General features: G+C 32.1%; 1 protein-coding gene across 1 annotated transcript in view; it reads right to left on the bottom strand.

Annotated features, from left to right (window-relative positions):
- Nucleotides 1–5,867: 5,867 nt before the first annotated feature.
- Nucleotides 5,868–17,854, bottom strand: part of LOC112797405 ((+)-neomenthol dehydrogenase) — a 30,258-nt gene continuing 18,271 nt past the window's right edge. Inside the window, exon 5 of the mRNA XM_025840319.2 lies at nucleotides 5,868–6,742. Within this exon, the coding sequence (XP_025696104.1) occupies nucleotides 6,362–6,742 (381 nt within the window). The 3' untranslated portion in view covers nucleotides 5,868–6,361. The remainder of the gene's footprint in view (nucleotides 6,743–17,854) is intronic.

Here is a 17,854-nt window from a genome sequence, read left to right as displayed (position 1 = left end):
AATTACTCTATTATAATTTTTTCTCTTCTTACTTTTTCTTCCGTCCAAATAAAAGAAAATTTTTTCTCTAATTTCTTTCCATTCATTTTTTCTTCATCTAAACAACACACACAAAAAATACTTCATTTTCTTTCTATTTTCTTTCCTCTAATTTTCTTTCTTTTCATTTTCTTTCCTCTTATTTTCTATCTTATATCCAAACCATAGCTTAGTATTTATCAATTTATCTACATTTAATGATGGAGCTAACGTGACATGCTTCTGAGAGTGTTTCCCGATTTATTTCTTTTAAATCATTAAATATAAGTTATTACGATAAACTAACTATATCAACTAATTGATTTGATTAAATATTTAAATATCATATAATTTATTATAATTTATATCAATTTGATTTAGTAGTATTTTCTAATTTATTTATTTAATATTCTATTAGTATTTTTTAATTTATTTCTTTTAATTTATTAAACCAAATTTATTGTGTGTACTAATTAATTAATTTGATTAATTTATTAGTCATTAAAATAATAAATCTATGAATAAAATAGGCAACTGAGATATTTGAACTAATAATCAAATCAAATCAAATCAAATCATATATATTGAGCTAAATTCAAATCATGTGCATTAAGGACTAAATTAAAATAATATAATTTCTTACTTATTCAAGTTGAGTGAATAAATACAAATTAATTTTGTTAGATAATCATAGTTATCTGGTCTACTATATATAGATGGCCACACAAAATTATAAGAATCGTGATTTTTATCGCTCTTGTTATTTCAACTCTTCTTTTCTTTTCTTTTTTTTGTCTTTATGTATAATTTCTTTTATGTATAAATGTACCCAAAATAAAAAAGTACAGATGAGTGTTTTATTGACTGTTTATTTGATAAATATATCTCAATTTAGGCCTTCTACTATTATGGATGGAAATTGACCTATAACAATTCAAAGTGGCCAATGTATTTTTTTATAGTATTAAATAGAATAATATTTGTTAAAATGAATATACCCATTGTAATAATTTTTTTAAAATTGTTTTATTTTTATGTCAGTCGTGTAAATTTTTTGAAGGCATAAAATAATAAAATAGGTTGACTTTAATATCATTAGAAGTTAAATTTAATGGTTTAAATAAGCACCAAAAAAGTAATTTTGTAATAATAATGTGATTTATATATTAATTTTTTCGAATAAATTCATTCCAAAATATAGAAATTAGACTCAATTATGCTAAAATTTTAAAGGTAATATAGAATTTGACGACAAAATTAACATTCATTAAGGAAATAAATTTATTTATGACTATTTCCTAATTATAAATAATAACAAAACTTGTAAAAAAATATTAATGTCATCATTTTTATTAATTAAATCATAATTATAAAGACTTTAATATGTGTGAATTTAAAAATTATAATTTTTTATGTTTTTAAAAATTATAAATTTATTGAAAATTTTGTGAAATTATATATATTGTTTAATATTTAATAGTTTATAAAAAAAGGAGGGCCCGCCAACCTGCCAACCTACCATTAGGCGGAGCGAGGGAGAAATTCATGACCGTCTTGACGGGTGGAAAAATGTCAGTTAAGAATTTTTTTAATAAAAACAACGTTGCAAGTACAGTTCTTAACTGATGAAAATTCCACTATTAATTTAAAAGTGTGTCACAATTAAAATTCAATTACTGGGGGTAGAATTCCCAGGTCGTTTCCCAAAGAGTTGACACAAAGTGCAATTTATTGGTCAGGAATTTTCTGAGAATAATTGAGAAGTTTGAAAATGGAAAAATAAATAACTAGCAGATAAGCAAGGAGCAATTAACAAGAGAGGTTGTGTATTTTGAAATAAAAAGCCTTGGTTAGGAGAAGATTAATTGAAGTTTCTATCCTTGTTGGTTTTTCCAAGTATAATAGTAAAGGTTGTTGCTCCCACTTAATTATCCTCTTACAGATGCAAAGGAAGGTTAAGTGAGTAGTACTAACTCTGATTCACAAGTCTTAATCACTTCACAGGGAAGGATTAGAGTTAGTGAAAAGTGAGTTAGCCAGCAATTTTCAATTACAGATTAATACTTGAGTTTTTCAACTCAAGAGTTTCCAATTAATCAACTCCAAAGCCAAGTTGGGAGCTCTACTCTATTAACATGAATGCCATTTTCACAAACATGTAAAGGGAGTAGATAGGAGACATGGTATACTTGAGTTTTCCAACTCAAGGATTTTCAATTAATTAACTCTAAAGCCAAGTTGAAAACTCTACTCTATTAATATGAATGTCATTTTCACAAACATGTAAAGGAAGTAGATAGGAGACATGGTAATTAAAATTAAATTAACAAAAGTAAAATTGGGACTAATAATTAATTAAAAGAAATTAACAAGTAATGGAATTAAATATAAAAAATAGTTCACTGTATTAATAATTTCAACTTAACAAAATTCAAACATGAATTGGAACAACTAAATGGAAAATAAAAGAGTAGAATGATAGAAAGGCAAACTATAACGATGAAGACTTCAATCGAAGGTAGTAGCAACTCTCTCAGGATCCAATCCAAAAACAAAACTAAGAAAAATGCTAGAACCCTAGGAGAAATAGTATTTTTCTCCCTAAAATTCAAAACTAAAACTAAAAAAATCAAGTGAAAAGTAAAAAGAAAGATTGTCCTCAGTCTCAGCTAACCCCTGCCTCTAGTCTGCATTTTTGGGCTTGAAACTGGGTCCAAATCATCTCAGAAATCGTCCCCAGCGAGTTCTGATAGTGCAGCATGACGCTTTATCAAGCGTACGTGTCGTCTGCACGTACGTGTCGCTGGTCGTTTGCGCTTGTCACACATACGCGTCAGTCACCCGTATGCATCGCTGTGAAATGCGCCAATGCGTGCGCACGCGTCAGCCATGCGTGCGCACGCGTCAGCCATGCGTGCGCACGCGTCAGCCATGCGTGCGCGTCGCTGCTCGCTTCCAATCTCCTTAGTTTCTTGTGTTCCTTCCATTATGACATGCCTCCTCTTCATCCTTTAAGCCATTCATGCCCTGTAAACCTAAAAACACTTCACAAACACATCTTGGCATCGAATGGTGATAAAGAAGAATTAAAAATTAACAATTTAAACCCTTAGGAAGCAAGTTTTCAATCATGGAACAAAATTAGGAAGGATTTGTAAAGCCATGCAATTTATATGAATAAGTGTATGAATAATTGATAAAATTCACTCAATTTTGTACAAGATAAACCATAAAATAGTGGTTTATCACGCCTCACTAGGCGGGGCAGGGCGGACCAGCCCACCAGATGGCGGGCTTTTGGCGAGACAAGGCGGACTTTCTCGTTTGCCACCCTAATGAGGACATGGACATAAGTACCTGCCCCATGGAACCTATTAAATATACGCGAATATAAAATTATTAATTTATTCTATTTTATATATACATAAATTCATTTGTTGAATTTAGTAACCCTAATTTCTGCATCCAATTTGAATTCTTCTTTTTTCTTCCAGATTCATTCTCAGCCTTAATCCTCTTTCTAGCTCACTTTCTCTATCTCTCAAGTTCGTCACTACGTTGCTTAGTATCGTCCTAAAAAATTATGTTATGTTATTATGTTGGAATATATTTTTATGTTTTCTCTTTTTAAAATATTATTTTTCATAACGAATATATTGTGTTGAATTATATTGAATTGATTATTTTATGATTATTATATTATGTCAAAAGTTTTCAAAGAATATTCATAGATACTCGAGAAAATCTTTATTCCCTAAGGGGGTAATTAAACATGAACTTGCAATAATGGAAAAGGAATATGGACTTTTTTTTTATAGGAGTCAGGGATAGGATAAGGAAGGGGTTTTTCACGCTCTCCTGAGTACTCATTACCATATCCAACGAGTAACGGAGATCCAATCTGAACCGATTTAATAAGAGGGGACGCGTGGACTTCATCTATATTGGGCCTTTAAGGTAATGAACTGCTAAGTCTGATTTGGAACCTTAACAATGAATTTTAGTTGATCTTTCTTGCATTGAGCCATTGAAGTCTTACTAAGCCTAAATATATCTTAGATTAATATTTTGAGTCATTGTTATAGCAAATACTATACTATTTAATATTATAACACTTAGTATATGTAAAAGTTAGATATATTTACAAGATAATTTTTACTCAAATTAAAAAATTAATTATCTCTTTTTTGTTTTAAATATTATTTTTTAATGTAACGAAAAAGTAAAAATAACAATAATCACTCACATAATTAAAATAGATAATCTTGATATATACATGACACTATATATATCAAGGATTATTATATATGATATATAATTTTTTTTGTAATGACTATTTATATAATTTATTGAACAATTTTTTTATCTTAATATTTAATAAATTTAACATACAAAATATTATTTAACATACAAAATAAGTAACTTAAGTCATCATCTAAGACAATAAATATAATAATACAAATACTTATTTATTTATTATTAATAAAAAAAATATAAATAGTATAAATTGATATTTTTTAGTATAAAAATAATAATAAAGGTTATTGATTAAGTTAATTACATAATTAAAAAATTATGAAGAATTTCTTAAATAATAATAAAAATAAGATCACTATTTTCACATATTACAAAGTTTATAAAAAATATTGGACAATAAATCAATCCTCGATATAGATTATACATTAATTATGTCAAAAATAAATGATCAATACACTGGATATTATTATTTACGTACTAATATAAAATATATTATCGATTATTAAATTTATAATTAATTTTTAACCCATTTTTTTGTAATTAAAATTTAAATGATTGAAATTATTAAATGCTGAATATTTTGCATCTAATTTATTTATTCTATTGAAATTAAAAAAAGGACGAGTTGTTAATCAATTTTAAATTTAAATTTAAATTTGAGTAAGAAAATAAAAAAATATTTTAGATTTTATCTCACTAACCATAACTAATTTTAAGATAAGAAATTACTTTGTACATTATATATATTATAGGATAGTATGGTTATTTGCTATTTTTTAATAGTAAATATTGTCAAATAAAACGAAATAAAATGGTGTAGGAAATTAGAAGAAAATATATTTACAAGTTTAGAAAATATTAATTTATTTTTCAATAGAATAAATTATATATTGAATAACAAAAGTTGTTATTGGTTTCTCTTCACACTAACTAATACTCAACAATGGTGTTTTGGTACACCATGTTATCAAGAAATATTAATCGATCTAATAACTTTTGTAATGATATAAGTTTATGAATTTGAAAATTTAAAAATCATTTCATAAAATGTGAAGTTTTAACAAGTAAACAATGTTGATCATATTATTTTGACTTCAAGAATGAATATGATACTAACAAATAAAATTGTCCCAAGTAAATTTCAACAAAAGACAAAAGTTCATAAGTATTGCTATTAATGAAAAGTTAATCTATTTTAATGACAAATACAATTTGTTTCTATGGATTTCCTAACTCGGCAAATTGAGGACTAATCCACCACATATTGATACTCTATTTATTAAGAGCCTGTCGCTAACTAATGAATTGTTATACACACAATGTGAGATTCAAACTCTAAATACTTGTTTAAGCGGACAAATGAGATGACCATTCAATCAATCCAAATTGATTAAAACAAATATTAATTATTTTTAATATTTTTAAATTATAAAATATTTATAATAATGATTACTATAGATATTTTTTATTTAAATTTTAATAAAAAAATTTATATAATTTTATGTATTACCCCATGTAGAGCACAGGAACATATATTAGTAATAATAATAATTTGAAAAATAAAGTTCTAATATTGTCTAAAAGACAAAATATAGGACTTAACATAAAGTATCCATACATTTATTACATTTCTCCATAAATTACTATCATGGAATGTAAATTTCTGATCCAACTAATTAAATTTATACAAATATTGAGTTGATCAAAATGACGCTTTTTATTTTTATTATGGAGAAGGAATTGGAGTAGGACATGTATATAGAGAGCGTGTGAGCTTTACAACGATGTGGGATTAGGTAAGGACAAATTGGACGGTCCAAAATTTTCATTACAAATCGGACGGTCCGCATTGAAAAAAAAAAACAGAACGGACAGTCCGATTTGCTACATTCAAAATTCGAATTTTTTTCTATACAAATCGGACCATCCGATTTGTCCCTATTATTTTCCTTCTCATGCAATTCGTATGGTCCGTTTTGTGAGTTTAGCATGTTAGAAAATTCTGCCCCACATTGATGTTAAGCACCACCATAGTAACATAACTCAGCACAATACATTCATTACTCCAATATGAAAAAAATGAGCCTCAAAATGGATCAACTTCACTTCTAAAGAGGAAAAGACCAGAAGGACCCCCATTGGGTAGGAGAGCCAACCTAACAGCACTTTGAGCACCTTCATCAACACTAAGGCGACCAGTATTGTTGTTGATATCAGTTTTGACATAGCCAGGACAAACAGCATTGATGCAAAAACATGGATGCTTCTTTGCAAGAATCCTTGTGTATGCATTCACACCAGCTTTTGAGACTATGTATGCAGAATGTGCAAGAGGCCAACATCCTTTGCTTTCTAATAAACCCTCTTCAAAATCCTTTAGATATTCATTCATAACTTCATCTACTTTTTCTTCTGTTAAGCTTTCAGCATCACTTAGAATTTCTTTAGCCCATCCATTTGGTAGGTTCTGTCTTAGTATAAGGCATACACAGAAATGTGCCAAAATAAATTAAGAGAAGTGCTAGGAGGCAGCAACTTTTGTGATTTGTAGTAATCAAATAGTCATCAATGATGATTTCAATGGTGTGAGATTGGTGTGAGATTTCATCCAATGACTCACTTTTTTTTGCTGGTTACATGCTGGACAGAATTTAATAAATTTTTTGGCCTCTAAACTTTTTCATATATTAATAAAAAATAATCAGAATTTATTAATTATTATAATAATTAATAAATATTAAATAAAATAAATTTTAACTATTTTTTTATCTTTTTAATATTACCAAGGCATAAATAAATAATGATAGCAAATAAATTAACATGATTATTGAGTCAAAAAATAAAAGTTTAAGTATTATCTGTAAGTATAAAAATATGTATTTAGTATTTTATAAAAAATTATTATATTATTATAAATAAATTTAATTATTTGTTTATTAAATTTGATTATTTTAGTAATTTGATTATGTAAGCAGAAAATATGTAAATTAATATATATAAATATACGCAAATACATATGCATAATTTAATGCCTGTTTTTGATATATATAATCTAATAATAGTTTAGTATAATTGCAAATTGAGTTTGACAAAAAATGGTCAAATTTTAGAATTTAAGCTTCGTTTGGAAAATTTTAAAAGTTTTTCTTTTTTACTTACAAAAAGTATTTGAAGAAGTTATTAAAATGTTTATGAAAAAATTTAAAAAAATGACTTTTTTTATAATAAATTTTTTTTATCACATTTCTTTTAAAATAAGTATTTTTAAAATTAAAAAACCAAACACAAATTAATTTGTTTAAACCATAAGGTTCAATGAAAAAGATCTATTTTTATTTTTCAATGTGTTTGGCAAATTTCTAACAGTAAAAGTAAAAGTATTAGAAAAACTAAAAAAAAAATTTTGAGAAATTATAATTTATATTTTTCTAGAAGATCTTTTTTCCTTAAAAAATATATTTTTCACATAATAAATAAACAAAAAAATATTTTTATCTTATTTTACTCAAACATATAATTAATAGATAAAAAAAATCAATTTTACATGAGATATCCCAAATATAAAATCACTTTTATTTTTGTAAATTTTTTTTTAAAAAAAAATCATTAATTTTTTTTTAAAATAGCGTCCAAACAAGCTTGGTGTACATGTAGCATAGTAAAAAAAATATACATCTAAAGTGAATGATATTGTTATTTTATTTTTAATAATATTATTTTATACATAATTATATAAATTTATACAAAAAAAAGAAATAATATTTTATCAGAATAATATTTAGGTAGGTCTTTGGTGGCTAAGGTTATAGTGATTAAAAATGGCTAAGTTTTGACTTACCAATGAACACATGACATATGGAGAGTTGGATGAAAGTTGTTAGTTAGAGTGATATGTTTTATTGTTAATGAGTAGTAGGACAAAAGAGTAAATAAACTAACAAAAATGATGTGTATATTATGTGGGCCTTTGTTTTGAAGGAAAAAAATCTGTTAGTATTTTTTGAGTGGATAATTCTAAAATTTTAATGGTTGGGCTTTAGTGTGAAAATTTATTATAATGCTAGATCAATAAAAGGTCATGAACTATTAATAATGAGAGAAATAAAAAAAAAACAAAAATTAAATCATGTAATATTTATGCGAGCTCTTACTATTAATATATTTGTGGCATGAATTATATGAGACTATAAATTTATAAAGTGTTAAAATTTTATAAGAAAATATTTTTATTTTGAATAAAAATAACTATTAAATAGTATTGTTGTAGCAACCCTCAATTTTAAAAATATAAATATAAATAAGTTACAATTTATTTTATAAAATTAGAGTTCCCTATTTTAGAAAATTATTTTTATTATCAATAATTAAACTAATTTTATAATAATTTAAATTTAATTAAATTTATATTATTATTATTATTATTATTATTATTATTATTATTATTATTATTATTATATATACTTACCGTAAGTATTAAATTGCATTATAAGTTGATATATATTATATTCATTGTATTACTATTATTATTACTATTATTACATTTATTGTTATTATTAAATTACCATCATTACTATTGTTAGTATTATTATTACTATTATTAATTATAAATCATAGAAAACAAAAGGTGGTTTATATTTTACATTAGGTTACATATATATTATTATTATTATCATTATGCATTAGGTTACGTGTGTGTATATATATATCATAGAGAAACCCAAGGCGGTTTAGACATAATAATAAAGAAAGTCAAGGCGGTCATATATATATATGTACGTGAATAACGTAAGAGAGAGGGAAGAGCATAACGAAGAGAGAAAGGGAGAAAACGTAAATTTTTCTGAACTTCGGGCTTCGATTTTTTTGAAATTCGTAATTCCAATCAAAAATCTAATCCGGTAAGAGTATTCGTAACCTCCTCCTCTACACGTTAACACTATTTTTGATTAGTGGAAGTTGACAATGACGTAGTTCCTCTTTTCTTTGGATTTGGCCAACGAGAGTTTTAGGAGGTAAAGACGATTCTGGACATTTTCTTCTTCGATAGCTCAGTCAGATAGCTTCTCCGGAGTTTTGAATATTTTGATTTCGTACGAAGGTATGGTTTTGGTTTCTCATAGTTAATGTTTTATGTCACGTGAAAACTTAGGCTAGATGACCTTAAGATAGGAATGAAATGAATGAATATTTGATGGATTGTGTATATGGTATAAAATGTGAGGTTTAGCTGTTGTCAATAATTTGCTGTTGAAGTTGGTCGGTTTGAAAAAAGATTTAATATTGGTATTTGTTTGATTATGAAATAATTTGTTACTGGAAATGATTTGAGTGACTGAGAGGTGTTTGGTTTGATAGTTGGGACCCTTGAAGGGTGGCAGAAATTTGAGTCTTAGAGGAGATATTGCCAAAATTTCTTTAAGAATTGGAGTTTTGATTTGAGGTAATATTTTAAAAGGGAAAGAGATTATTATGTGGCTTGTGTATTTGAGACTATTTGTTGACCCTCTGTCGCAAGATGTGACCGGGCACTTTAACTCCCCGGATTCCCCCATGGGCATGCATATATATATAAATATTGAATATTATATTGAGCTTGGAGTTCGTCTCCATGGAATACTATATTATTGAGCTTGGAGTTTAACTCCATGGAATACTATACTATTGAGCTTGGAGTGTGACTCCATGGAACATTATATTTGAGTTTGGAGTTTGACTCCATGGAATATTATTGAGCTTGGGGATGCGCGCACAGAGGGACTGTCCAATGGTTAACTACCAGGACTTGTCGGGTTGGCTGTATAACCGACAGATGAGACTCATCAGCCATAGGACAGGCATACATCATATGCATTTGTTTGTTTGCTTGAGTGTGCATTGTTTTGGTTTGCTTAACTGTTTAATTCTGCTTATCCGCTACTTGTTCTACTTGCTGTAAATGCTTCTCTACCTGTGCTTTTCTTGCTTGAACTATATGTGTATGTTTTCTGAGAAATCCTTCTTGGCGAAGGTGTGAGGAGAGAGGATTGTTCCACCAATGATTCGGAGGAGTAGAGGAGACAGAACGTGAATTATTAGGTTAAAGTTAGATTCCGAATTAGAATACCTTAGACAACTTACCAAATTTCTGGTTTAGTTGAATTGTTAAGCGGAAATCTGAGTGTCGAAGTTCTAGGAATGCCTCTGGCTTTCCCGAGACCTTTTATATTAACTATGCGGGCACCTTTACCATACTGAGAACCTCCGGTTCTCATCCCATACTATGTTGTTGTTTTTCAGATGCAGGTCGAGAGACACCTCGTTGAGCATTTGGGTATCCTCCTTACGAGCGAAGAACTGTCTTTTGGACTGTCATATTTTGTTTTAGGCTATGTATATATGTTTATAGAATCTCCGTATGTATATTTTGTGTTTTGTCCCTCCTAGAGGTCGACTTGGAGATACAGGGGTTTATTTTGTGGTTTGAGTTTTATTTTGGGTTGTATATAAACATAATTATATACTCTGGTCGGCCTTAGCTTCGCAGGTCGAGTCTGGAGCTTGCTATCTGAGTTTTGGAACTCTGATATGTATATATATGTGTTCAGTTATCTTTCGATTTTACCTGTCCGTTTTACGAATATCCATGCGAGTGTGTCACGATTTTCTGTTTATCAATTTGTTTAGCTTGTTCTTCAAGGCTCCTAGATATGATTTCACCCAACTATATCTATGTAGATATCATTTTCTTTTAGAGGTCGTAATACCTTTCCACCTCTGCTTTACGACTTAAGCGTAAGGCCCTGTGTGGTAGGGTGTTACATTATGGTATCAGAGCAATTCGTTCCTATAGAGCCTGAGGGATGGACTGATTATGCTTCTGGGCATACTCTGGGTGTGTGTATGTGCTATTAGGATATCTGATTGATATATGTGGCATAAACGTTCATGAGCATGCATTTGGAACTTGAAGCATTAGACTTGCGATATTGAGACTGATCAACTTAATATCACTTGTTTGGTGTGTGAAGGACCAGATGTCGACTCACGGACGCGGTCGCGGCCGAGGTAGAGGTAGGATAGGCACTTTTACTCCTGGCCTGGCAGGGAATGATCCAGTAGACTTCATGGCTGCCCTGGGAAATATGGCTGCGGCTATGCAGGCGACAGCCGAGGCACTGGGTAATCAGATAAACCAGGGTAATCATGGAAACAATAATGATGAGGATGGTCCCATGACACTTGCTACATTTCTGAAAGTTCACCCTCCGACCTTTAGGGGAACCTCAAATCCCACAGATGCAGATAATTGGATTCAAGCTATGGAACGGGCACTGCAGGCTCAGCAGGTTCCTGAAGAGCAATGGGTTGAGTTTGGAACTTATCAGCTGCAGGGTGAGGCTCAGCATTGGTGGCAGGGGACACGACGTATCCTGCAGCCAGATGGCGCTGTGATTCCTTGGGAGGTTTTTCGAACAGAGTTCTATAAGAAATACTTTCCTAATTCAGCCAGAAATGCCAAAGAACTTGAATTGATGCAGTTAAAGCAGGGACAGATGACTGTTGCGGAGTATACTAGCAGGTTTGAGGAGTTATGTCGCTTTTCTCGTATTTGTCAAGGTGCGCCTGATGATTTTGCTGAGTGGAAATGTATTAAGTATGAGGGAGGTCTTCGAAGTGATATTCTGAGCTTCGTTGCACCAATGGAGATCAGAGTGTTTTCAGAACTGGTAAATAAAAGTAGAGTTGCTGAGGATTGTCTGAGAAAGGTGACATCAGATAAGAGTGATCAGCGAATTTTTGTTAGGAGAGATCAGGGAAGGAACTTCGCCCCTAGAGGACAAGATTTTAAGCGAGGCGGTTACACCCCACAACCACATTTGGGTCAGAATAACTTCCAGAGATTCAGTAATAATAACAGTCAGGGAAGAGGCAAAGGAAAGCAAGCTCAGACCCCACCGAATGATTTAACTTGTAGGAGGTGTGGAAAGTACCACCCGAATACTCCGTGCAGGGCTGGTTTAGGTGTATGCTATTACTGTGGTGAAGCTGGGCATTTGTCTTGGAATTGTCCAGAAAAGAAAAAGAATCAAGAAGCTGGAAAGGCACAACATCAGGGACGCGTGTTCACTATGACAGCGGATGGTGCTGGAACCGCAGATACTCCGATTAGAGGTAATCACGCACTGATAATCGAAATTTTCGACTGCCTTGCGTAGTAAATAGCACGTAGCATTCATTGTAGTACATTACTGAGTTGTGAGCCTTGTGATTTTCAATTGAGCGATCGACTAAAAACCTCCGAATGGTGAGACAGAACGATAGTTGGTCAGCTTAGAAAAGTGACTAAATTCTTGGAGAATAATAATAAGAGTGGCACAGCAGTAGTGGGTTGAATTATTTTGAGTATACAACTTAAGTTATACATAAAGAACCGGAAATGTTGAGAGTTATGCGGGACAGTTACCTGAAACCCGGAGATGGTAAGTTATGAGGAAGAGACATGACATAGGTTGAACCCGTAATTGATAATCGGTTATGTGTCAAGAGAAAGAGTAAGTTGTGATAGATTTAGTGTCAGAGGCTGAACCAGTTTCGATTGAATTACGAAAGGTGACACCATTAGAATCAGCAGAACCTGGGAGCTAGATGAAGCGAGTATTAGAAGCGATAAACTCGTCGTTCCAATACCAACCTGCCTTATAACCTTTCTGCATCAAGTTTATCTTGTATATTCCACCTTGCGTAGACTTTTAAGCCATAAGAATATCCTGAATTTGCAAACTAAACATGTCAAATCTTTCTATTTTTCTTTGACATGTTTAAGAAGGGAAGTTACTTAGTACGAGTCTCTTCCATTTTATATCAATTTTCGAGGGCGAAAATTTTTATAAGGTGGATAGGATGTAGCAACCCTCAATTTTAAAAATATAAATATAAATAAGTTACAATTTATTTTATAAAATTAGAGTTCCTTATTTTTAGAAAATTATTTTTATTATCAATAATTAAACTAATTTTATAATAATTTAAATTTAATTAAATTTATATTATTATTATTATTATTCTATATACTTACCGTAAGTATTAAATTGCATTATAAGTTGATATATATTATATTCATTGTATTACTATTATTATTACTATTATTACATTTATTGTTATTATTAAATTACCATCATTACTATTGTTAGTATTATTATTACTATTATTAATTATAAATCATAGAAAACAAAAGGTGGTTTATATTTTACATTAGGTTACATATATATTATTATTATTATCATTATGCATTAGGTTACGTGTGTGTATATATATATCATAGAGAAATCCAAGGCGGTTTAGACATAATAATAAAGAAAGTCAAGGCGGTCATATATATATATGTACGTGAATAACGTAAGAGAGAGGGAAGAGCATAACGAAAAGAGAAAGGGAAAAACGTAAATTTTTCTGAACTTCGGGCTTCGATTTTTTTGAAATCCGTAATTCCAATCAAAAATCTAATCCGGTAAGAGTATTCGTAACCTCCTCCTCTGCACGTTAACACTATTTTTGATTAGTGGAAGTTGACAATGACGTAGTTCCTCTTTTCTTTGGATTTGGCCAACGAGAGTTTTAGGAGGTAAAGACGATTCTGGACATTTTCTTCTTCGATAGCTCAGTCAGATAGCTTCTCCGGAGTTTTGAATATTTTGATTTCGTACGAAGGTATGGTTTTGGTTTCTCGTAGTTAATGTTTTATGTCACGTGAAAACTTAGGCTAGATGACCTTAAGATAGGAATGAAATGAATGAATATTTGATGGATTGTGTATATGGTATAAAATGTGAGGTTTAGCTGTTGTCAATAATTTGCTGTTGAAGTTGGTCGGTTTGAAAAAAGATTTAATATTGGTATTTGTTTGATTATGAAATAATTTGTTACTGGAAATGATTTGAGTGACTGAGAGGTGTTTGGTTTGATAGTTGGGACCCTTGAAGGGTGGCAGAAATTTGAGTCTTAGAGGAGATATTGCCAAAATTTCTTTAAGAATTGGAGTTTTGATTTGAGGTAATATTTTAAAAGGGAAAGAGATTATTATGTGGCTTGTGTATTTGAGACTATTTGTTGACCCTCTGTCGCAAGATGTGACCGGGCACTTTAACTCCCCGGATTCCCCCATGGGCATGCATATATATATAAATATTGAATATTATATTGAGCTTGGAGTTCGTCTCCATGGAATACTATATTATTGAGCTTGGAGTTTAACTCCATGGAATACTATACTATTGAGCTTGGAGTGTGACTCCATGGAACATTATATTTGAGTTTGGAGTTTGACTCCATGGAATATTATTGAGCTTGGGGATGCGCGCACAGAGGGACTGTCCAATGGTTAACTACCAGGACTTGTCGGGTTGGCTGTATAACCGACAGATGAGACTCATCAGCCATAGGACAGGCATACATCATATGCATTTGTTTGTTTGCTTGAGTGTGCATTGTTTTGGTTTGCTTAACTGTTTAATTCTGCTTATCCGCTACTTGTTCTACTTGCTGTAAATGATTCTCTACCTGTGCTTTTCTTGCTTGAACTATATGTGTATGTTTTCTGAGAAATCCTTCTTGGCGAAGGTGTGAGGAGAGAGGATTGTTCCACCAATGATTCGGAGGAGTAGAGGAGACAGAACGTGAATTATTAGGTTAAAGTTAGATTCTGAATTAGAATACCTTAGACAACTTACCAAATTTCTGGTTTAGTTGAATTGTTAAGCGGAAATCTGAGTGTCGAAGTTCTAGGAATGCCTCTGGCTTTCCCGAGACCTTTTATATTAACTATGCGGGCACCTTTACCATACTGAGAACCTCCGGTTCTCATCCCATACTATGTTGTTGTTTTTCAGATGCAGGTCGAGAGACACCTCGTTGAGCATTTGGGTATCCTCCTTACGAGCGAAGAACTGTCTTTTGGACTGTCATATTTTGTTTTAGGCTATGTATATATGTTTATAGAATCTCCGTATGTATATTTTGTGTTTTGTCCCTCCTAGAGGTCGACTTGGAGATACAGGGGTTTATTTTGTGGTTTGAGTTTTATTTTGGGTTGTATATAAACATAATTATATACTCTGGTCGGCCTTAGCTTCGCAGGTCGAGTCTGGAGCTTGCTATCTGAGTTTTGGAACTCTGATATGTATATATATGTGTTCAGTTATCTTTCGATTTTACCTGTCCGTTTTACGAATATCCATGCGAGTGTGTCACGATTTTCTGTTTATCAATTTGTTTAGCTTGTTCTTCAAGGCTCCTAGATATGATTTCACCCAACTATATCTATGTAGATATCATTTTCTTTTAGAGGTCGTAATACCTTGCCACCTCTGCTTTACGACTTAAGCGTAAGGCCCTGTGTGGTAGGGTGTTACATTATGGTATCAGAGCAATTCGTTCCTATAGAGCCTGAGGGATGGACTGATTATGCTTCTGGGCATACTCTGGGTGTGTGTATGTGCTATTAGGATATCTGATTGATATATGTGGCATAAACGTTCATGAGCATGCATTTGGAACTTGAAGCATTAGACTTGCGATATTGAGACTGATCAACTTAATATCACTTGTTTGGTGTGTGAAGGACCAGATGTCGACTCACGGACGCGGTCGCGGCCGAGGTAGAGGTAGGATAGGCACTTTTACTCCTGGCCTGGCAGGGAATGATCCAGTAGACTTCATGGCTGCCCTGGGAAATATGGCTGCGGCTATGCAGGCGACAGCCGAGGCACTGGGTAATCAGATAAACCAGGGTAATCATGGAAACAATAATGATGAGGATGGTCCCATGACACTTGCTACATTTCTGAAAGTTCACCCTCCGACCTTTAGGGGAACCTCAAATCCCACAGATGCAGATAATTGGATTCAAGCTATGGAACGGGCACTGCAGGCTCAGCAGGTTCCTGAAGAGCAATGGGTTGAGTTTGGAACTTATCAGCTGCAGGGTGAGGCTCAGCATTGGTGGCAGGGGACACGACGTATCCTGCAGCCAGATGGCGCTGTGATTCCTTGGGAGGTTTTTCGAACAGAGTTCTATAAGAAATACTTTCCTAATTCAGCCAGAAATGCCAAAGAACTTGAATTGATGCAGTTAAAGCAGGGACAGATGACTGTTGCGGAGTATACTAGCAGGTTTGAGGAGTTATGTCGCTTTTCTCGTATTTGTCAAGGTGCGCCTGATGATTTTGCTGAGTGGAAATGTATTAAGTATGAGGGAGGTCTTCGAAGTGATATTCTGAGCTTCGTTGCACCAATGGAGATCAGAGTGTTTTCAGAACTGGTAAATAAAAGTAGAGTTGCTGAGGATTGTCTGAGAAAGGTGACATCAGATAAGAGTGATCAGCGAATTTTTGTTAGGAGAGATCAGGGAAGGAACTTCGCCCCTAGAGGACAAGATTTTAAGCGAGGCGGTTACACCCCACAACCACATTTGGGTCAGAATAACTTCCAGAGATTCAGTAATAATAACAGTCAGGGAAGAGGCAAAGGAAAGCAAGCTCAGACCCCACCGAATGATTTAACTTGTAGGAGGTGTGGAAAGTACCACCCGAATACTCCGTGCAGGGCTGGTTTAGGTGTATGCTATTACTGTGGTGAAGCTGGGCATTTGTCTTGGAATTGTCCAGAAAAGAAAAAGAATCAAGAAGCTGGAAAGGCACAACATCAGGGACGCGTGTTCACTATGACAGCGGATGGTGCTGGAACCGCAGATACTCCGATTAGAGGTAATCACGCACTGATAATCGAAATTTTCGACTGCCTTGCGTAGTAAATAGCACGTAGCATTCATTGTAGTACATTACTGAGTTGTGAGCCTTGTGATTTTCAATTGAGCGATCGACTAAAAACCTCCGAATGGTGAGACAGAACGATAGTTGGTCAGCTTAGAAAAGTGACTAAATTCTTGGAGAATAATAATAAGAGTGGCACAGCAGTAGTGGGTTGAATTATTTTGAGTATACAACTTAAGTTATACATAAAGAACCGGAAATGTTGAGAGTTATGCGGGACAGTTACCTGAAACCCGGAGATGGTAAGTTATGAGGAAGAGACATGACATAGGTTGAACCCGTAATTGATAATCGGTTATGTGTCAAGAGAAAGAGTAAGTTGTGATAGATTTAGTGTCAGAGGCTGAACCAGTTTTGATTGAATTACGAAAGGTGACACCATTAGAATCCGCAGAACCTGGGAGCTAGATGAAGCGAGTATTAGAAGCGATAAACTCGTCGTTCCAATACCAACCTGCCTTATAACCTTTCTGCATCAAGTTTATCTTGTATATTCCACCTTGCGTAGACTTTTAAGCCATAAGAATATCCTGAATTTGCAAACTAAACATGTCAAATCTTTCTATTTTTCTTTGACATGTTTAAGAAGGGAAGTTACTTAGTACGAGTCTCTTCCATTTTATATCAATTTTCGAGGGCGAAAATTTTTATAAGGTGGATAGGATGTAGCAACCCTCAATTTTAAAAATATAAATATAAATAAGTTACAATTTATTTTATAAAATTAGAGTTCCTTATTTTTAGAAAATTATTTTTATTATCAATAATTAAAC

Source organism: Arachis hypogaea, chromosome 4 (assembly GCF_003086295.3).
Source record: "Arachis hypogaea cultivar Tifrunner chromosome 4, arahy.Tifrunner.gnm2.J5K5, whole genome shotgun sequence".
Taxonomy (NCBI): Eukaryota; Viridiplantae; Streptophyta; class Magnoliopsida; order Fabales; family Fabaceae; genus Arachis; species Arachis hypogaea.
This window is presented reverse-complemented; position numbering and strand designations above follow the sequence as displayed.